A 22,107-nucleotide genomic window follows, 5' to 3' on the forward strand; every position below is an offset into this window, starting at 1 on the left:
CATGCGCGTAACAGTAACAGTAGCACAACTTGGCATTTATTAGCAAATTACATTTTTACTGTATATTCCCCATTGTGGAGTTAATGTTTATATATATATATATAATAAAAAAACGGAAGCATTTGGGCTTTAGTACAAAAAACTATTCAGCTTTAGATTTCCCCCCACAAAGACATGACCATTGCTATGCCATCTACTGTGTCTGAAGTATCCATTTCCAGCTTCCTGCTTGGCTTCCCTAATCAGGAGAGCTGAGTGGTCACAGCTGCCAGTTTGGTGTACAGCGATTGGCTCTTTCCCAGAGCCGAATACGCTACCATGGATGCTTAAAGGGATCTCAGATCAAGCGTTTTCCACCTATCTTTTCCTAAACGTTTCTATTTTTTTGTTTTCCTTTCTTTTTGTGTTTCATTTAAATGAGGTGCCAGGGTTTTGTGTTTGGCTCTGAATAGATCGCGCTGACTGAGAAGGCGGATGCTTCAAGGACAGCGAACTCGGCCCGCATTCCAAATTATCAACACAACATGAGAAAAAGAGAGGGAGAGAGAGAGAGAGAGGGATGAAAGAGAGAACGATAGAGAAAGAGAGGGGGTGATTCTGCTGTTCCCATTGTCTTTGAAACAAGAGAGGGATATCAGAAATGGAATACAGAAATGCCACAGAAAGAGAGAAAAAAAAGGCTGCTGTGAGCTGGGCACAGCTCATTGACAGGGACATAGACACGACATCTCACTATAGTCTCACATGGCAGGAGACATGTTCACGTGTTCTTCATACCCATGAAATATGCTATAATGACACCAGTCTGGCATCACGTCTCTGGAGACTGAAGGCATCTTGCTGTAGACATGCCTCATATTTGCCACCATAACAGTTTGTCACTGTTAATATAGGATATGGTTTTGAGGGCAGCCTCCACTAGATGATCCGGTCTGAGATTGAATTCATTCATTCATTCTCTGAAAAACAGGTAAATACATATTATGTATTTATAATTGTTTCTTCCCAGAATCTCTCTTTCTCTCCTCCTCTCTTTCTCTCTCTCTCTCTCTTCGTCCTCCTCCTCTTCCTCCTCTCTCTCTCTTTCTCTCTCCTCTCTCTCTCTCCTCCTCCTCTCTCTCTCTCTCTCTCTCTCTCTCTCTCTCCCTCCTCCCCTCTCTCTCTCTCTCCTCTCTCCCTCTCTCTCAAAAATCATTTTAGAAGGCTCACCACTAGCAGACAGCTCATCTCCAGCTTTGCCTTGCTCTGAGCTAATGGAGAGGCAAAACGAGTCGGGAGGAACCATTTTCATATACATGCGGCAGGAAATATATAGCTTCAACACATCAGTAATTTTTTTCCTCCCGGTCTCTCTCTTCCTCACTCCCTCTCCCTCTGTGTCTCCCTCTCTCTCTCTCTCCCTACCTCTCTCTTTTGCTCTCACGTTTACTCTCTCTCTCTCTCTCTCCATGCGAAAAGAAATAACACAGAGAGCGCCCAACCTGCTATTATCTGTGTACAGCAGAGGCCAGCTTTTCCCTCTGGCTTGTGGTGGATTCACAGGAATTTAATACGGTACCGCCAGCTTCAGATCATTATTATTCCGACCAGATTTTGAGGACTAATCTCTTTCTCGTCCCCCTAATACAATTAAGGCGCATTGAGTGGCGATTGAAAGCCAATTTACCATCCCATAGATCAATTTCTCCCTTCACCCCCATGAAAGAAAAGCCCCCCGGCCCCCACTAAGCGAGTGAACTAGTGGGGTGTAGGGGTAGAAAGGGTGTGTGAAAGGATGAGGGGGGTGTGTGTGGGAGGGGTGGGTGGGGGGGGTGTCTTCTTTCTCTCTTTTTTTCCCTGAAGTGGTAGATGTGTTTGCTAAAGCCGCCATAGAACAGGCAGCGGGTGGTATTGGATAAACCAGTGCACAACCCACCACTGGGTGTTCCACTGAATGACCTCACAGAAGCTTCCGGAAATATGCAGCCGGACCCATAAGGATCAGAGAGCGATGTGAAAGCCGCTTTGCGAGGGCGACGTGCTCGGAAAAGAGAGGCCATACAAAAACACGGATGAGGCCGAAGTGAGTTAATTCGAACCTCGTTCTGGGTCTCGCACTTGTCCCCCACACACGGGGCCCAGATGAATGCTCCATCCTGCATGGGTGGCGAATTGGATTAGAGGGCGGCGGAGAATCATCCGCCTCTGTCTGTCAGGGCTTTTGCAGGGTGAGGGCCGCAATTGACAAATGATCCCTATGCACAGCAGTGTGTGTGTGTGTGTGTGTGTGTGTGTGTGTCTGTGTGTGTGTCTGTGTGTGTGTGTGTGTGTTAGCAGCATTGGTGGCCCTGGCGACAGGATGACAGGGATTTATCCTTCTTGTGTGTGTGAGGCCTGTGGTCATGGCGGGGGCTAATGTGGCATATTTATGGGAGCAACTCTGCCCGTTAACCTCAACAGGACGAGGGCGAAGTGACGGACACCGACACACCCTGATCTGTCATCACACAGTATAGGCCCAGCCTAGCAGGGCTTTTATAAGGAACAGAGAAAAAGAAAAAAACAAACGGGGGCCATTCAGGGTGTTTGTTTTGACTCTTTTGACTCCATTTCCTTCAACTTAGAGTACACTGAGTGCAGAGTGAGAACATTCTAGAAAGGCACCAGCAGTGGTACTTCAGGACAGCAGTAGCTGAAGGAGTGAGTGGGTGGAGAGGGACAGAAAAGTAGAGGAGAGAAGAGGAACTTCCCCCAGATAAGTACCTGAGAGCAGCTGCCACATCTGCGGCGCAAACGCGTCAATAAATCTCTACACTAATGCAGAGCCTGAATCTCCTCTCCTCTTCAATATTAATGTTAACACCGCCTGCTACTGTAGGTGAGTGCTCTCCGCTGTGATGGACCTGTGCTGTGCTGAGCAGAGCCCTGTTGGGGGGCGGGGGGGGGGGGGGGGGGGGGGGGGGCATGACTGCAGACTGTGTGCTCCTGCCCACGCGCGAGATAGTGGCTAGCATCTAGCAGCTAGCACCCTTGCTCTGAACACTGTGGTTCATTTTAACATTTTAAAGTCTAGCGCCTTCTAGCGCCAAAGGGTCACAGAGGTTAAAGAAAAAATCGGACTCAGTTTTGAGTGGTGTGAGTAAAAGGCGTCCCTCTCAATGGAAATGGCCGTTCGCAGCCAGGCAATTACGGCTGTCCATCTCAGCGCCGCGCCGACACACTAGCGCCAGAGCTTAGCGGGGTTATTTTGCCCTCCTTTGAAAAAGGGGTCTGCAATGGCCTCTTTAAACCTCTCGATGGCCAGGAGTGATTGAAGGCTCCGGAGTGGAGTGGTCTATGTTATGTGAGCATTAAATAAAACAGCGCACTGGACAAAAGGTTGAGGATCCCGAAGAGTGCCTGTGTGCAGGAAGATATAATGCTACCTCTGCTTCGTCTTCTTCTTCTTTTTCTACCTCTTCTTCTTCTTTTTCTACCTCTTCTTTTTCTTCGTCTGCTTCTTCCTCTCCTTAATTTCTGTGCCTTCTTTTCTGGGACATTGTTTTTTTTTTCTTTATATAATGCAGTAGATTGCAGTTAGTCAGCACTCTTTGTGTTCAAAGGGGCTCTATATTTCCCCCCTTCTATATTTCCTCCATTAGCCATATGTGAGAAATTGTTCTAATGAGCTATCGTTAGCAACCGGGGTACCATTAATATTTGATCAGCACCAGCACAACACAAATATACCATGTACACATAGTGGAAGAGTCTCTCATTTCCTTTTAAACCAACATAGCAGCAATGTTGCACATGATGTGGAAGTCCAGTGTGTGTATACAGGCTGTCTGGCAGAGCAATCAGACGTTTTTCGTTCACATCTCATCGAGAAGTGGAGTTTGGATGGTGTCCAGTGACCCTCACGTGTCCGTCTCAGAGAGAAAACGTCGGTTCATCAGACAAAGTGTGTGCAGTCCTTTAATCGCCATCCCTTTAATAATGCCGGGGCTTCTGTGAGACTTTAATGCTCGCAATCCCACAATGCAGTCCTCTCCCGCCACCCGTTGGATTAGCCAAGGTCCCCCAGCGACTGGGGATGCACAAAACAGGCAAACAAAACACACACACACACACTTCCAGCTTCTCGCCACTGAGGGACAATATGATCAAAATGTTTATGCTGCAAAAAATTAAATGCTTATTTCCCTGGTGGCATTTCACCACATTTTTTTCAGTCATTGTCATCAGAGCATTCTTGTGCAGAATTTTTTTGCCAGCCGTTTTCATTCTGAATGTCTATTCAGAACAGGTTTTGAGTCCAAAGTCCTATGCAGTTTTTCAGAGACCGAAGGGATCATTCTGAAGTGTATCAAGGACAGAGACTCCATAAATCTCTTGTTTACATAGCTCCGCAGAGCCCCAGCATCCCATTAAAATCTCTGATCACAGATGTCACTCACCGATAGCTGGACGGACAGGGAGCAGTGAAAGATAAATGAAACATCACTTTTTTTACTCCTCCCTCGCTTCTTCTTCTCAGTTGATTTTTCCTCCGCCCAGGCTTATCCAGCAGGCCCCCGTGCCTTTCGCCGTGATGAGGGTCATGTTTGGTCTCGCTTGAGTGAGTCTGTCGAGTGGGTTTTTTTTTTTTTTTTTTCTCCCGGGACGACCGACACAAGCGTTCACTGAATTCAAACATGGCTGTCGCCGGGAGGGATTGGGACAGGTCCGACCTGAGTGGCATGCAAATGCCAACGGAGTTTCCGGAGGCCCGGAGGCATTCAGTCTTTCCTAGCATCCTAGCCTCCGCACACACACACACACAGGGCATGCAAAGTCAGTGTTTTTCCATTGTGTTGCGGGATAACTTTGCCGTGTCATTTCTGAAACGGCGCCGGTTGAATTATATATGTCCGGGGAACGGTACATCGTCGGAGAGTTCGGAAGGAAGGAAGGGAGGGAAGAAAAAAGAAAGAATCTTTATGGCATAGGAATCTACAAGGACATGAAATATCTTTTATATTATTTTTGTAAGTGCAGCCCTTGGGGCGTTAGCTAGCAAGCACGCTAGCGTGGCACATCTTTTTCGTTGCAAGTGCTTTCCTGCGCTTGTCGGGGGAGAGTGCGCCATCTTTGTATCCACACATTCCCTATGTCCCTCCGGATCCTGTTGCGCGGTGATATTATTGAGCTGTGTAGTCTTATTAAATTCCCAAGTTCTTCAACGTCTCTCTCTCTCTCTCTCTCTCTCTCTCTCTCACTCTCTCTGTCTCCCTTGTTTTCTCTGTCAGTCGCTCACTCTCTCCTGCAGTCCTGCCCTTGTTCCCACTCCCTCATCATGCAAGAAAATCTAAAGAAAATCTTATATATAAGATTTTCATGCTCCTGAAGTATTGAAATGCTTGGTCTATTTTACTGTAATTCATAGGCTCTGCTGTGCATATGTGCATATTGCTTCAAGGATGATGAACTTATACTGCTTATATACATATTCCATTTCCCTTCCCGCTCGAAAAACATGGTGTCCAACACATTGTGTTCCCAGTCCTCATGGAATTACATGCAGACAAGGTCGAAACAAATGTCTTTGTATTTGAAATAATGTATGAAATAACATACATTTAAAAACAACCACTCTATTGTTTGCCATTTGCCTACACCACTGCAGGTAGTCCTCCACACCAGAGGGGGTCAATATTTGTGGCCTGGTTGATATTGACCTCCCTAATGAGGATACATGATCTGCATCCTTGTGCCTTTGGCCAAACTCTAACAGAAGCAGCAGTCCCCTTTTTCTGCTGTCAGGGGAGTAGACCGAATGCCATGGGCAGGACGCCTAAGGAGTCGTGCTCTTGTGCATTCATCAGCCGTGATCGGGGCAATTGCTGTTATTTATTAGGGTGATGTGACAGGCGTCTGTGTGTGGGGTGCTCGGGGCGGGGTCCATGGAAGGCCAGATTTACATATGACCTTGCATAATATAGTTGTGCGAGTGAGAACTTCTAGGTCGTAGTTCTCTTCATTTGCGTAGTTAGACATTTTTAGCATTTGTCCATTGTAGGGAACTGACTTTGTGGACTTTGTGGGCATGTTGTGTTTGTGACAGGCACTGCCCAGGAGCTTAAGGCCTGACTGAATCAGCACGCATACTGTAAACATTCCCCCGAATCCAAGCGTGGTCTTTTGTGCTTGTGATCGTCGTGTGTTGTCCATTTCTGTTGTTTGCGTTTGTTTGTCTGTTTGTTTTTGCGGTCTCTCCTTTGGGTGTTGGGAGTGTTTTCGCCCGTGCTGCTTGGCTTACGTCAACAACAGAGTGAGTCATAGTCCCGTTCAGGCGGTCGCAGCCATCTCGGAGCCCATTGTTGCTCTGGTGTCTCTCTCTGGAGGAGCCGGGTGTCTGCGGCCACAGATTAGTCTGTGGTGTGTCTTCCCCCCTCTCATCATCCCCTCCCTTCATCACCATTACATGGGGCAGGAGAGCAGTGCATAGGTGGTGGGGTGCTCTAATGTCATGAAAGTTTCATGCCGAAAATATCCTGTAGGTGCTGAATCTTTCATGACACGGTAGGGCAGGACCATCAGCTAGAACCCCCCCCCCCCCACACACACACACACACACACACACACACACACACACATGCACACACACACACACACACACACACACACACACACACACACACTTCCCCTCATCTTCACATTGTGCGGATGAGCATTCGTTCGGCAAGATGGCTCTCTTTTGTAGCTCTCTCTGTCATTGTCTGCCTTGGTCTATATATTTGGCTATTTTGATGTCTCTGTTGTTATTTATTTATTTTATTTTGTTTATCTGATATCTCACTCTCCCACACTCTCTCACATTTTATTTCCTGTCTGCAACTATCTACTTCTTGCTTGCGTATCAGAATCCCCCACCTGTGTGATGCTGCTGGGGACTTAACATTAGCCTGGCGGCCCATGTCTTTACATGGCTCCATCGAAACGGCAAACGTCGTCATTAAGCCTATGATTACAGGCACAGAACATATCGTTTTTTCTCCTGCATCTGCTGTAAAAATCAGCCTTCCTATTCCTCCTCCACACCGCTCCCCTCACCTCCCTCTCTCCCTCCCTCTCTCCCTCCCTCCGTCCCACCCTATCTTTCTCCCTCTTCCTGTCTTGCTTAGGCTGATCCGTAGGACACTGGAAAAAAAAGAGAGAGTGTTTGAGCCTCGATGCTGATGAAAGACTCATCAGTGAATCGGATCAATGTGAATAAATATTTCCCACAAGCCATCAGTACAGGAATCGAGGAAGCTCCACAGTGCAGGAAGGAGAGAGGGTAGAAAATCAATCAGGCCTGGAGCTTCACACAAAAAAGGAGAGAGAGAGAGTGTGGGGGAAAAGACAGTAGACAGCATAGCTATGTTAAACAGTCAGGCACATTCAATAACGGACCTTATTTTGAAGCGCCATTGGAAAATTCTTAAAACACCACATACCACCATGGCAACAACGTTTGCAGTACCTGAGGTAGCACCTGCAAAACGTATCGATATATTCCCTCTCCCTATTTGTAGGTTGGTGGAGGTTACATAGTTTGAGTTTGCTGTTACTGATGTAATTAAACCCCACGCGAGGTCTACATCAGTAATCCAGAGTCCAATCTATTCTAATTAAGACCACTAATGAGAAAGTTAATGAAGGAAACAGTCGAACCTGTTTAAAGGAGGCAGCCGCCCCTGCAGTCCGGGGCCAGGGTCTGTGCCCTCGATGTGCTCCTTGTGTCCTGTGTCTCTCTTTGTTGCTTGCTGAAGAAGGGGTACTGTAATTTAATTATTTTGTTTGAGTGGAACGCAGTAGGGAGAGTGGGATGGGGGTGGGTGTGTGGGTGTGTGTGTGTGTGTGTGTGTGTGTGTTGGGTCGTGCCGACGCCTCACCCTGAGCTTTGATTGCGTAGGCAGCGGTTGAGACCCTGGCTCAAAGGAGGAAGGGGGGAGGGAAGAAATAAGAATAAAGAATGTTCTCGTCGGTCGGCGCTCATTCAGGGTGACAAATCGAGCTCTGCTTCTTTAAATAGCGTCTCCCGCTTCCCCCTCCACCCCATATTTCTCTCTCATACTCACTCACTAACTCTCACTACCCCCCCACCCCCCAAACTCTCTCTTTCACTCTCTCTCTCTCTCTCTCTCGCTCTCTCTCTCTCTCTCTCTCTCTCTCTCTTGCTCTCTCACTCTCTCTCTCTCTCTCTCGCTCTCTCTCTCTCTCTCTCTCTCTCTTGCTCTCTCTGGCCGGAGGCTGGGATTTTCGGACTCTTTCTCGCCTCTCACTCTATGCCTGTTTGTTCGGGGGACAACCAAAAATGTACCCTGATAAATGTTTAAAGTATGCAGCAGGTCTCCAGCTCTCTGCTGCACTCCTCTTTTGTATGGTTTTAATGGGCCAGAGAAAGAGAGAGATAGAGAGGGAGGGGGGGGGAGAGTGAAAGAGTGCACACTATCTGTGAGAGATTTTTTTTCCCCCTCTCCTGAAGTGTTGTAGCGTAGAAGGGTTTTCCTGTTACGCAGAATGGGTCTGACTTTTAATTTCATTTTACATGCAAAACCTTTCAGAGAGGTGAAGTGTTGTTAGCCTGCGCAAACATATGGCACCCACTCTGCATGCATACATGCACACACATAAAAGAACATTCACTGCACACACACACACACACAGATTTACAATCTGTGTAGTTTAGTTCTGTTATGACTATCTGTACTGAGGAAAGAGTTGATGGGGAGATGGATACAGTCCGGTCATATTAAGCCACAGTTTAAGGCTGACGTTTGGCCTGATTTTAGGCTTAGCCTCAGCTTCTGGGACACCCCCATGGACAACCCCCTGTTCAAAATAACATGGCACTGCCAAAACTGTGACCACTACTCTCAAATTGTGCAATCATCACTGACTTTATTTAACACATTTCTTCGACCTATTTTGCATATGATAGTATGCCCTATTTTACGGATCAGTTACATGTCTTCTTTTTATCAATGGCTTGAAACGGTAGAATGGCCACTCTGGAGAAATTGTACATGTTAGAGGATCATGGGACATTCAACACTTTAGGCGCTCTTGGACCAAAACAGTTCTAAGGATTCATTGAGAGGAACTACCCATTGCACAGCTCCCCTGAGAACTACATACCTTCAAGGGCATACCTATTTTTCTGTTTGCATTCGCACAGCCAGTAGGAACACTAAAGGGACATGAGCCGGCTGATGGTTGGTATAGCAACGGCACCTCTGTGTGGCATACATGAAGCAGAATAAGATGATGGAGGACACAGTGATCGGACCTGTGTATTTGTGGTGTGCGGGTGGGTGTCATGATATTATCGAAGTGTGAATGGTACGAATTATACAGTTGAAAGAGCAACAAGGAGAGCTGAGAGGCGCAAATTCCTGCGACAGTTGGCGGTACTTCATATCATCGAGGCTGAGAGAAAAACAGCAGTACAAACACAACAAAATGTCTAAATGTCCAAAGAAACATTAGTTAGTTAGTTATCGCCTTCTCACTCAATAGTGGAGCATGGGCCATTGGTAGCACATTTCCACCGGTTTGGTATTGATAGACTCTAAATGAGCATGCCAAAGTTGAAGAAGGGACCGGAGGACGCAGTCAGGTTTCTGGAGTTTATTTTGGCGTGGAGACCCCCTCTCAGCTGGTGCTCAGAGAAAGCCCTACCTGTTTGTAGGTAGAATACAATAGGGGAGAGGGTGACCACACCCTATAAGTGAGAGGAAGGGGGAGATAGTGGGGTGAGGGGTTCACCTATGGGGGGAGGGGGGGGTGCTAACAGGGTACAAAGGGTGATCGCAGGAACGAGGCTATCTAGGGGGGAAGGGGTTCACATGCCATTTGTTCAGGTCTCAGTGAGACAGACAGAGTACACATCCAAGAATGAGTTACAGATACAAAATAATGCTACACTAAGTTCATGTCTTTTACAACAACAGAATATCAATATTTCCGGTTCCATCAGTCCCCCATATGAGCATTTCTATGCTCACACAATAACCACCATGCAACAGCCAATCAGAGCAGGAAACATTAATATATGTTACAGATACAAATGATACAAAATAACAGTAGAATAGCTATTTTGCAGTTTCATCAGTATCCACTTGTTCTCGATGTTTCAGTAATCCAAAAAAAATCCACTGAGCGAGGGATTGGCTCACCCAGCTTCACCAGAGCCCCTTTAGCCAGCACGTTTCTGGGATATTCCAAGCAGGCCTTCATGGCAACCGTAGCGGCCCGGGTAGGAAACTACCCACCATACATCACCCTATTTGGCAATCCCATACTCTGTCTGTTACCCCCTCCCACGACGAGGACGAGGGGATAGACTTTGGGAGGCACTGGAATAGCAGACTGTGATTTTGTGAAAGCGTTCCAATCCTCTGTTGCCTGAAATCAACACAGAGAAGCTGAAAGAACTGGCTCTTTACTTTGAGCAAAGATGGGGGCAATGTGTAGGGGCTACTTTGGGTCCCCAGGAATACCACACAGAATATGTCAATCGTAAGGGATGGTATTCAATCGAGTTGACAGAAGAGGTTTCAATTCTTTCGTCAGGGGACGAAGCTAGACCTAGAGTTAGACTACCGTGATATCATTCATAAAGGGACCTATGCTGGTAAATAGCATTTCTTATTTGTTCCATTTAATTAAAATGTGTCCTTGAGGCCTACCTTGATGGAACGCCCTGCTCCTACCCCCTCCTCCTCCCCTCCACTTTAAAAAAAGAAAAGAAAAGAAAAGTTCACAAAGCAGAACTTTTTTTTCGTGCACAAGAGCCTTCTTTGTCTAAGGAGCTTTTTTAGCTTGAATAAAATAGCCATGTGTGATGATGATTAGGGTCTCCAAGGATGCCCTCAATTTTTTTTCTCCACTCCTAATTACAAAATGGCATCAGCTTTTTTAAGGGGGGGGGGGTGTGGTGGAGGCTTTAGCTTGTGTGAAAGAGGCAAGACCAAATCTATGCAAAGCAGCTTTCAGAGGTCTTATTACAGTGCACTGGTATTCGCCGTCACCCAGCAGCGTGGCACTTACAAAAGTTCACCTGACTTTGATTAGGCCCGTGGTCAGCCCGGGGAGATAGCGAGACGAGAGAGGGAGAGCAAGACAAAAGAATAGAGAGAGAAAGAGAGAGAGTGAGAGAGGGCAAGACAAAGACAGAGCAGCATATTTGCCCCTTCGCTTTGCTACTTAATCCAAGCGAGAGATGGACCTGCATAATTCGCGCGTAAGCCTCGTGTCTGTTTTCCCTGTGTTAAAGAGCAGGAGCCTGGCAGAGTGGGTCCATCCCCCACCCACCCTCCACCTTCACTCCCAACCATCCTCTACCCCCATCCCCACCACCACCACCACCACTTCCTTCACCTCCAAATCCACTCTCATCTCCATCCATCCCAAAAACGGGTCCTCTGCTAGGTCAACATCATTAGCCTCGCGCCGGCGTGGGCCGCGCTCCGAATTAAGCCGCGGCAACTCAAACAGGCAGAGCCCTAGCCGCGTCTTCGAGAGCCATCAGGTCGAGAGACCGACGGTAGACGCCGAACAGGGCCGCTCCTCGCCCGCACATCATCACAAATGGGATTGATTGATGTTACATACGTTTTCAATATGCCCCCTCGACTCGCACCCTAAAAATGAATCACTCCGCTTCATGGATTGGTGACGGGTGGGTGATTGAATGGTGGCGTAATGGGAGGACTGCAGCCGTTTGGACTCGAGCCGTGATTGCATGGCTTCTAACACAGCAGTAGTATCACAGGGACGGGATTCTACCATGAGCCTGTTGATTAGCATGTCTGTTTTATCTTTTTTTTTCACTGGCGCATGTGTGTGTGTGTGTGTGTGTGTGTGTGTGTGTGTGTGTGTGTGTGTGTGTGTGGGCCTGTGAGGATTGCTTTCTGGGTAATGACCACACGTGAGAGTCGAGGAATAAGCAGTTGAAAGGACCCAAGCTGCCATTTGAGTGCCTTCTTTCTTTCCTCTGTATCTCTCTCTCTCTCTCCCTCCCTTTCTTTCTTGTGCATGGCAAATACGACCATCTGCTGGAAAATAAAGGCACAAATGACACAAAAAACATTTTGGTTCGGGTTGAGGTTCTTCAGAATCTGCGGTTCTCCCCACATGTTGTCTACTTCAAAGCCTCAACAATCATCGCGCGTATACATTTTATGCACAGATATCGTTATTTAGACCCGTCTCTTTCTTCTTTCTCTGTCTGTCTCTTTCTGTCGCTTTCGTTGCCTTCTTCTCCTCGCTCTCCCCCCATAGTAAGTGGAACAGAGCTCAAAAACCAGCAGGTTTTTTGGGGCCGGGATTTAATTGAAATTGTATTTTGACAAACAAGCATTTAATGGTGTAAAATAGGCCATTGTGCGAGTGCGTCTGGAAGCTAGCGATAAGGCAGGCGGTGCGGCAGGAGCAATGAGGCTCGCCATAAAGACCGGCAGAGAATTTAGAGGAATAACAACCCGGCAGAAAAACACACACACACAACACACACAGACACACATTCAGTCACATACATTCACAATATAACCTCCCTCGCTCTACGACTCTCTTACCTCATTCTCTTCTATGGATTCACAAACCTAGCTAAAGCCCTACCATTTTCTACACACTCTTCTATCTATTGTCTGCCTGTCTGTCTATCTGTCTGTCTGTCTGGCTGTCTGTCCCCCCCTTCCCAGTGCGTCTTGACTGTGTTGCCCTCTGTCTGATTGTGCTCTCTTTATCCCGAATGGTAGGAGAGCTGTGCATGATGTGAACCACAGTTATCTCGTGTTCTCTGTGGAGATTGCATTGGCAGTTCTCGCCGCATCCATAATCCACATCTCTTTCAATGCTCCAAACGAAGGCGCCCCCGCTTAAGGCCTTGAATGAAACAAAAAAGAAAGATATAAAAAACGAAGAAGCAAACAGTGAATTAGATTTTCAGTCAAGAGTGGGATGGGGGGGGGGGGGGGGGGGGGGGGGGTTGTAGGGTTCATGCAGCAAGCAAGAAAATGTTCAGACTGAACCGAACAAGTTAGCACTGACGTAACTAGAGGCAGAGGACCCCTTCGGTGTTAAGTCCTCTAACATGTCCGTAAAGATAGAACAGTTTGACAACAGCAACTGCCATCCACCCTCACCCCCCACCCTCACACACACTCCAAAAATAATGTAAAAAAAAAATCCAAAAGCCTAGTTCTAATCTGGGTGCTATTCAGCAAAGTGGCACTGGGACACATCTGTAATCCTCAGACCCCCCCCCCCCAGAACTTCTGAGACCAGCGACAGGAGGCGCTGACGTCCTTCATCCTTCACTTCTGCTCCCCTCCATTTGATGGCTGCTATCAGATTGTACAGTGCTTGGCATCTCACTGTTCAGACAGCTCAGCGTGGTGCCTCTCTTATTTTCACAGCTCCAGTGTGTGTGTGTGTGTGTGTGTGTGTGTGTGTGTGTGTGTGTGTGTGTGTGTGTGTGTGTGTTTGTGTGTGTGTACGCATGCGTGCACTTGTGTGTGTGTGTGTGTGTGTGTGTGTGTGTGTGTGTGTGTGTAGGTGCTGCAAAAGTCAGTGTGAATTCTGTATTTATGGAAGCTCCGTTCCTATGGACGAGAGAGAGTGAGCGCAAGAGAATAAGTGTGTGTGAGAGAGAGAGAGAGAGAGAGAGAGTGTAAGAGAAGTGAGAGAGTCACATTAGGTAATTTGCGGTGAGATCGTCACTGGAATGAAATTATGCTAGTTAATCTCTGCTCAATTAATCAGCATTGGAGTACTCTTACTGTAGACTAATTATTTCACACTGTGTCAAGCTTAGCCCTAAAGAGCGGGAGAGAGAGAGGGAGAGAGAGTGAGAGAGAGGGAGAGAGAGAGATGTACTATACATCTAATACTCCCTCCCCAAATCTTCTTAGACTGACACCCAGTCTAAAATGATCTTCTTAGCTGAAGAGGTATGTAGGGTTGGAGTAGAGTTGCTCTTTTTTTTCATATGAATCTTTTTTTTTAATCATGGCTGCTCCTGCAGGCAATCTGTTCCTCACCTCACCTCTCATCTACCAAATCACAGTTGAAGGAAACAGAGAGAGACAGAGTGAGAGAGAGAGAAAGAGAGAGAGAGAGAGAGAGAGAGAGAGAGAGAGAGAGATGGAGCCATCTGGCCAATCTTTTTCTGACATGTTCTGACAAAACGCCTAGCAAAAAGCGAGGGGCGGATGTAGAAGTTAGGTGTGTGCGGGGGGCGGGGGGGAGGGTTGGGGGGTCAACCATGTGCAACCCCCTATACATGCACTCAACTCCACCTGGAGTAGCGCGCCCCCAACCCCAACCCCGTCCCCAACAAACACACTCCTACACACGCTCCTGGAGACTTGCAACAGACCACTCACACACACACACACACACACACACACACACACACTCCGCCAGCTGCCCATCTTAGATGCAGGGGAGCGTAAACAACAGGGAGTCGGGTGCGTGTCCGTGTTGTTGTGTAGCGTCGCTCTGCTGTCATGGTTCACTGGAGCAGCAGCAGCAGCAGCAGCGGCAGCAGCGGTAGCTCTAGTGGCATCAGCAGTAACAGCCGAGCAGGAACATATGCAGCTGGCCAGAGTGCTCAAGCAAACCAGGTCAAGCAGCTCGACGGGCATCTTGGAATTCAACCAGTCAACCCCACCCCTCCCACCCCCCTTCACATGCCCTCCTTACCTCTGCTAGCATGCTAATAACCGTAGAATTGCAGAATGCTAATGCAGTTAACATTCCCAGCTAGCGATAGCAGGTAGTATTCACGCATTCGATACAGCAGCTTGCTTTAGCTCCAGTGGGTTGTTATCTATAGTTTGCTGTGTGAAATGGACAGTCCCCCCCAACCGTAGACCCCTCAAACCTGGATAATTGAGTGTTTACTGGAGAGGATTTGTTGGGACGGTGTTTTTTGCCATGTGTGGGATGGTGTTTGCTGGATGGTGCTCCGTGATGCTAATTGGGATCAGGTTGACATGCGGTGCTGGATGGTGCCCTTGGTGGTGGCTCATCCTGCAGCAAGCTGGGGCTTCATTGGCAATAATCAAAAAAAGGAGAGGAGGGGAGAGAGAGAGAGAGGGAGAGAGAGAGAGAGAGAGAGAGAGAGAAAGAGACAGGGTTGGTTTGGCACTACTTCTTGAGAAGGATCATTAATATATTATGACATACTTACGGTTCTCAGATTATTGGTGCTGAGTTTGTGCTGAATATAAGTGCTTTTAGATTTTTTAGATAGACGAAATATATAAAAATGTCAAGGCCTGTCACACTACCTCAAAACTGTCTGACAGGCCTCACACTCTAGAGGGTTAAGGGAGGAGAAAAAGGAAGAGACAGAGATGGTTTGGTGTTACTTCATAAACAGAATCAGAATCTTTTCCAGATCAGGCATTTTTCTTTCCTTCCTCCCCCCCCCCCCCCCCCCCCCCTTCTCCATTTTTCTTCCCATGTCATTCTGGATCTTCCCTTTCTTTTCCACATAGTCTCCAATTCACATCTGCCTTGTTGCAACTCCCTACTCGCTCTCCCCTCATTTTGAGGGCCAAAGCATTTCTGACAAGCTGGTTAGCAAGATAAATGTTATTTCTTTTCGGCTTTCGTTTTAAGCAGTCCTCGTGACTCGCGCTCTGCACTGTCAACACATTGTGCTTCATTCATCTGAAATATTATGCACACAAGAATTTATCTCTGAAAACTTTTCAGACATTGTAGCCAATTAACTGTTTTGGAATGGAATGAGGCAGCCCAAGGAAAAAAAAGAGTGGATGCTATTTTCACTTATGAGAGAATGGCTGCATTTTGTCCTCCCATCTTCATCTTGGCTGGACAGACTTGTGTCTCAAATTTAAAACCATGTGAAAATTCCCACCAATTACCCCAACACCACACACCTAGGCTCGAGAAGTTAATGAAATTTTTTTAGAGTGTGTTTTTAGACTTTTAAGAGGTTGACTGTGACGCGGACCCAGATTCGATTAAGCAGGACAAAGAAGCTTTGGAGCTGGCGCAGACAGTGCCCTCTCAGGACACTGTGTCTCTTTCAGACAGGGAGATTCCCACCTATGATTAGATATCAGTAACCCTGAGTGCATAAGGATATCTGCTAATTGTGTTTATTTGCAAGGGCAAATTATAATGATAATTATACAGTGAGTACATATGTGTTTGTGTGTGTGTGTGTGTGTGTGTGTGTGTGTGTTCATCATCTCTCATTCCTTCGTCTATAGTAAAGCTCTAGAGGCCGGCCATGTTGAGGTACATTTGTCCTCTCTGCTGCCAGAGCACTCTGTCTTCTCAGCACTTTCTGTCTGCCTGAGCCACACACACACACACACACACACAAACACACACGCTGAGAGTGAGCATCGAGGTCAGGGCTGCTCACTCACTCAGCATGTCTCTGTTGGGTCTGACACTCCTGACCAGGGATAAGGCCGGAGCACGGAGCTCCATTCTTTTGCCCCCATGAGAGACCACAGGCCTCAGACCTCAGCAGCACAGCAACACAATAGGGCACTACACAGATGTCTGACCAGCCAGGGCTTTACACGCTAGGCCTTTTAGTGTCTGTCTGTGTGTGTGTGTGTGTGTGTGTGTGTGTGTGTGTGTGTGTGTGTGTGTGTGTGTGTGTCTAAGAGAGACAAAGAGTGCTGAGAGACAGACCATGTGTGAGTGTGAGTGTGTGTGTGGATGTGTGTGTGGATGTGTGTGTGTGTGTGTGTGTGTGTGTGTGTGTGTGTGTGTGTGTGTGTGTGTGTGTGTGTGTGTGTGTGTGTGTGCGTGTGCATGTGTGTGTGAGCGTGTGGCTAAGAGAGACAAAGAGTGCTGAGAGACAGACCATGTGTGAGTGTGTGAGTGTGTGAGTGTGTGTGTGTGTGTGGATGCGGGTGCACCAATCTCAGTGTCTGCGTCAGTCGATTTGACTTGGGCATTGTGCGGAGGCAAGCCACCACGGCCAGCGCTAGTCAGCTGAGGCCGATGGCCCACATACAGCCACGCAGAGGAATCTCCCAGCATCCAACACCAGTGGGGAGCCACCCACAACAAAGACCAGACTCTCACTCTTATGTAATGAACTTGGAGAGCAGTAGTGAGAGATGTCCTTTATGCCCAGCACTTCCCCACTCCCCGCCCTCCCCCTTTTTTTTACACTCTATCCATCCATCCGAGCGAAAGAGAAAGGGAAAACGGAAGTGAGAGCGGGGGGAGGAAGGGGGAGGAAGGGGCTATAAAGTGTAGCATGCATAGAGAGGTTGATGCTTTTTTGAGCTTATTCAAAAGGACTGGCTAAGTAAATGGGCCGCATTATGCGTCCGGCCCGTTGGCTGGAAAGCTGCTATGTGAAGTGACAGTCTGCGAGTCCTGCATCGCCCCAAGCCTTTCCGGGACCTCCTGAGCTCGTAAGCCTGCCCCCCCCGCCCCCACCCCCACCCTCTCTCCCTCTCACAAATACAAGCCCATTGCCATCCCCTCACCATTGGATAGACCACTGCCCTGGGGTGCTACAGAAGGAGGGGGGGGGGGGGGGGATACCTTAATGTGGAGTTTCTGGAACAATCCCCTTCCAACATTGTCACACTATTTACTTTATTCACTTGAAAGGGACAGGAAAGGACAAAAAAAGCTGAAAAGTTGAAAAGCTGTGTTTAGTTAGCCGTTTACTATGTTTTGCATTCGTAGCGTGCCAGCTGCCACTCCGCGTAGCAGCTTTCTTGGCTCTGCTTGCCTTGCCTTGCAGTCATGCGGCGCTGCAAGCTCTGCGGTCTTTGTCTGTTTGAGCATGAAGTCGATTTCATCTGCCAGCCAAAGGTCAAAGCACTGGGAAGAGGCTAGTTTATGATTTGATTACAGTGGTTTCATTGACTGGAGAGGACTCCCCTGCCCCCCCACCCCTTACTGTACTGCGCATTTTCACTTGCTCCACGAAGCGACGCCAAGCCAAGCCTTCAGAATGAGAACACAATGCTCAAAGACATTCGACTGTACCAAATAAGAATAAATTCGCCCCTGAAAGAGAAAGATCTACCCTTTCGGTGACCATTTTCAGAGGCCTCGGAAAAAAAAGCAAATAGCCTACAATATTGTAGTTGGTGGGAAAAAAAAGATTAAAGGTGGCAAGCTGATATGACGATAATAAACTTGAAAAAAATAAAAAGAATCTGTTCCTATACGACGTGAAGGACTAGGCTTGCTAAGTTCAGTAAATCTTGCAACATCAGAAGCGGAGCGGAGGGGAGAGTACTAATATCCCTCAATATGTTTAGTGGCGGAATTTACTTTGAGGTAGCAGAGTCGAAGGTCGGTGTTATTTAAGTAGGTTAAATGCCCGCGAGTGGATGGATGTCTCTGGGGGGAGCGGACCGCTGCTTTCGATACGGTTGAAAGGAAATAAAGTTTAAAGGGTCATTCAGCCGGTCTCCATTTCAGATCCAGTCAAGGCTCAATTCATTTTCTCTATTTGAAACCCCGCCGCTTAAATCAATTCACCAATTTGGTGAGAGTTAATGAGTGAGTTAGTGTGTGCGTTTATTTTTATTTATATATATATATATCTTTCACTTCCCCAAGGACGGAACGTGTGGCCAGTGACGCATGAAGCGTTTCTATAGAGTCTTCAGTGAGCAGTCTAAGCAGGCCGTTCACTCGTCTGTCTCCCTCTCGTTCTCACGTTTTTTAGTCTTAATTTTTTTAAAACAGCCATCAAAAAGAGGCTCAGATGAAACGATGGCCAGGCAGCATAGGCTTGCAAACAGTCAGCGGAGTGAGTTCAAATCCATGCACAGACAGACAGGCACAAACACACACACACACACACACAGACAAACACACAGACACACACAAGCGCAATGTTCTTTTGTTGTTGTTTTATACCTGGGAAGAAGCAGTTGTCAGGACAGGCATTGTGAGAGGCGGTATAGAGATGAAAGGTGCGTTTGTGTTTGAACGCCCCCCATGGGGGACGGCGGAGAGCCTTGACAGGCCTCTCAGCATCTCTTGGTCAAGCTGGTCAGGGGGAATGATTGAGCTATCGGCCATACTGATTCCGAATGGGCAGCGAGAGGGGCGAGCGAACAAGGCCAAACGCCTGGCCTCCAGAGACCCGCAAGGCATTCTGGGTAACCACATCCAACGTCTGTGACGGCTTAATTGTGGGGCCAACCCAGAGGGAGGGGGAAACTCCAGTTAGGACAGGCATGTTTGTGGGGTAGGGGGGAGATTGGGAAGGTATTTATTTGACAGATACCTGATTGTTGTTCCACCCCCTGCAACTGTCGACTCATTTGTGAAGATAAAACAAGAACAAAGGAGAAAAGGAGTTGATATCTCCTTCCCTTTTTTGGCAGTTGAGCGCTAGCACCCTGACGCAACAAAGCCCAAACAAACTCTTTTGATTTCATACAATTGGAGTGGATGCTAGCCTCTAGCCTATCATCTTAATATTGTCATGTTTTTTATGTGTAGCATCATTCATAATAGGCTTACATGAGTTTATAAGCAGCCGAGCTGCATAGGTAAGGGGTATTAGCTGCCAAGCTGCAACAATAAGGAGGAGACAGGTTTATAATGTTGGTTTATATGGAGCTACCGGAAACCTTGATCACTTCTCCCTGCTTAAGCTTCTTGTACCTTACAGCCATATGGACCTCATTACGTGTTTGTTGTAAAATGCCTTCATTTTTGGCACTGTTCTCTGTTTTACACTCACGTGTATTGCTGTACCTTGCAGTAGCTTTAATCTGTTAATAGTATTTACAGTAGGAAGATATTTCCATACATCACCACGCTAAAAGACACCAGCCAGCCAATCAGAAATTAGCATTTTTCCATAAACACAGCACAGTGCATTGTAGAGCAGACAGTTCCCATATATCTCCTTTGTAGTTTTGCTTCAGGACAGCACGACTCCCGTGGCAAGTGTTGGCAGTGCAATCTCACTCAGTTGCTTCTGTTTGCTCTGTGCAATGCTATTGTAAAAGAAAAGACAAGGAAAAGAAGTAAAAAAAATAAAAAATAATCTGTCATCCTGCCCCGGTCGCACTGGACTGCTACTTCAAAGAGAACCACCCAAACTGCCCCCCTCCCCGCCTTTACCTCCTGGCTTGTCTGTCTGTGTCCCCCCCTTCCCCTACTGCCCCTGTGACTATCTTCTATCAGAGCACATCAACTTGTGCCGTTAAAAATGAAAGGGAATGCAACCCCTGCACTGCAGCATCCACTAGCAAGGCCAAATCAAACACAAAAGGGGGGAGGCCAGATAGAGAATGGGTCTCCAGGCAGTGTGAAACAGGAAGTGATGTCAGGAAAGGAGCAAAGAAGTGTGGCTTGCCTCGATTTTAGGGGTGGCCATAGATGCTTTTTTGTGATTCTTACTGGTAATGTCAACATCGTGATCTGATCTTACTGGGTGTGGCGTGATTAGGCATAGACATGAAGCTGGACAGTGAGAGATCTTAGTGTGATATACCAGAACTGTCATCAACAAAAGAGGCCAGTTGCTACGAAACCACTGAATTTTAGAATCTATTAAGTGGAGATGTCCGAGATTGTTCTCTGTTAGCAACCCTGAGAACAAATGCGTGGGTATTTTGACATGATGTATTGCAGAGTCTTTTTGGGTCTTTTTTTTACCAGTATTTTCTTTTGAAATTTGTCTGTGCTCATGTGTATGTTGGAAAGCAGTATCATGTCAAACATCTCTACACATTACACATAGTTCATCTGGACAGTTGTCATTATTGAAGTTTCATATTGGATAGTATGTGATCCGCATACAAACATGCACACACACACACACACACACAGACACACACACACACACACACACACACACACACAGAAATCTCTTACATAGTCTATACATGGCAAAGAAACAATACCACTGTCAATCAAACAAAACAGTGATTTCTATTCTATTCTTTCTTTGCAGGAGAAAAAGAACATTAAAAGTAAGCCCTGATTAAAACTGGTTCTTCTGTTTATGGAAAGGCAGCATGCTTACTTAGATTTTTTGCACTCACCCTCTCTCTCTCTCTCTCTTTCTCTCTCTCTTTCTCTCTCTCCATCTATCCACCGTTCATTCTTTGTCTCTGTCTATCTCTTGCTTGTGTCATGTCACACATCTTCTCTAACATAGACCAGATGCCTGGTGGGGTTGATGGGGAGGTCTGTCTGCTTTTCGTCTACGCTTCCATTTGGTCTTGTTTTTGTTTTTGTTTTAGTTTTTTTTGTATTGACTGCACTAACAGTAGCAGAGAGGTCATGGACATTGCACCCCCCCCCCCACCCCCACCCCCCTCTCCCCGCCCCTCCGTCCGCCGTTTACTTCGTTGGTGTTTGTGGAAAGCCAGTGTGCTTTCAGAGAGCCGATTAGTCGGAGGAGTCAAGGGACTGGCTTTTAGGGTTGTTTTTGCTGTCTCTTTCTCTATTATGTGTGTTCCTGTAGGTCAGGGTTAAAACAACGTAGGAAGAACCTAATATGACAAGGGCTTTTAGTCATTTAATAATTCATTACAAAATCAGACACTGCAGATTCTATTATGTGATTTTGTGATTTTTGTAAGATGCTGCATCATTAATGCCTTACATTGAAAGAACCTAGCTACAACAGACCTTTCCACAAAAAAAACAAAAACATTTATCGTCAGTAATAAAAACTTTTCAAAAAAGGGAACCCCCCTCTTAAATTAAGCTATGGGAAGAATAGGCTGCCAGATTCAGAACAAAAGTAAGACTTTATCACATTATAGTTGGACAACAAGGTGACTGCTCGACTAGGGACTGGCAGAAATTTATATTGAACCTGCCTTGATGGCACAAATAATTGGCCAATATGGAACTAGTGCATGTACGTATTCGAAGAAACAGATGCACATAAAAGGGGAAAATACACACACTAAGATATTAATTTATGTTTGCATTGTTCGAAATTCAGAGTAGGAGATCTTACACAGGCCCACACATTACAAGAAGGAACATGTATATCATACAAATACACACACACATACACACACACACTTGCCCCACAGTTTGAAGCATGCTTTTTTTATCAATGACTCACATCCCAGTGGTGTTGTTTATTTTATTTTCAATTTATTC

General features: G+C 46.8%; 1 protein-coding gene across 3 annotated transcripts in view; it reads left to right on the forward strand.

Annotated features, from left to right (window-relative positions):
- pcdh7b (protocadherin 7b) overlaps window positions 1–22,107 on the forward strand; it is a 138,253-nt gene that overhangs the window by 110,570 nt on the left and 5,576 nt on the right. The window contains exon 3 of one of the 3 annotated variants that reach the window (XM_031584492.2): window positions 20,939–20,957. The exons of the other annotated variants lie outside the window; for them this stretch is intronic. Coding sequence (XP_031440352.1) covers window positions 20,939–20,955 — 17 coding nt within the window. The 3' untranslated portion in view covers window positions 20,956–20,957. The remainder of the gene's footprint in view (window positions 1–20,938; window positions 20,958–22,107) is intronic. 3 annotated transcript variants of the gene reach the window in all.

Source organism: Clupea harengus, chromosome 18, assembly GCF_900700415.2.
Source record: "Clupea harengus chromosome 18, Ch_v2.0.2, whole genome shotgun sequence".
NCBI classification, from domain to species: Eukaryota; Metazoa; Chordata; class Actinopteri; order Clupeiformes; family Clupeidae; genus Clupea; species Clupea harengus.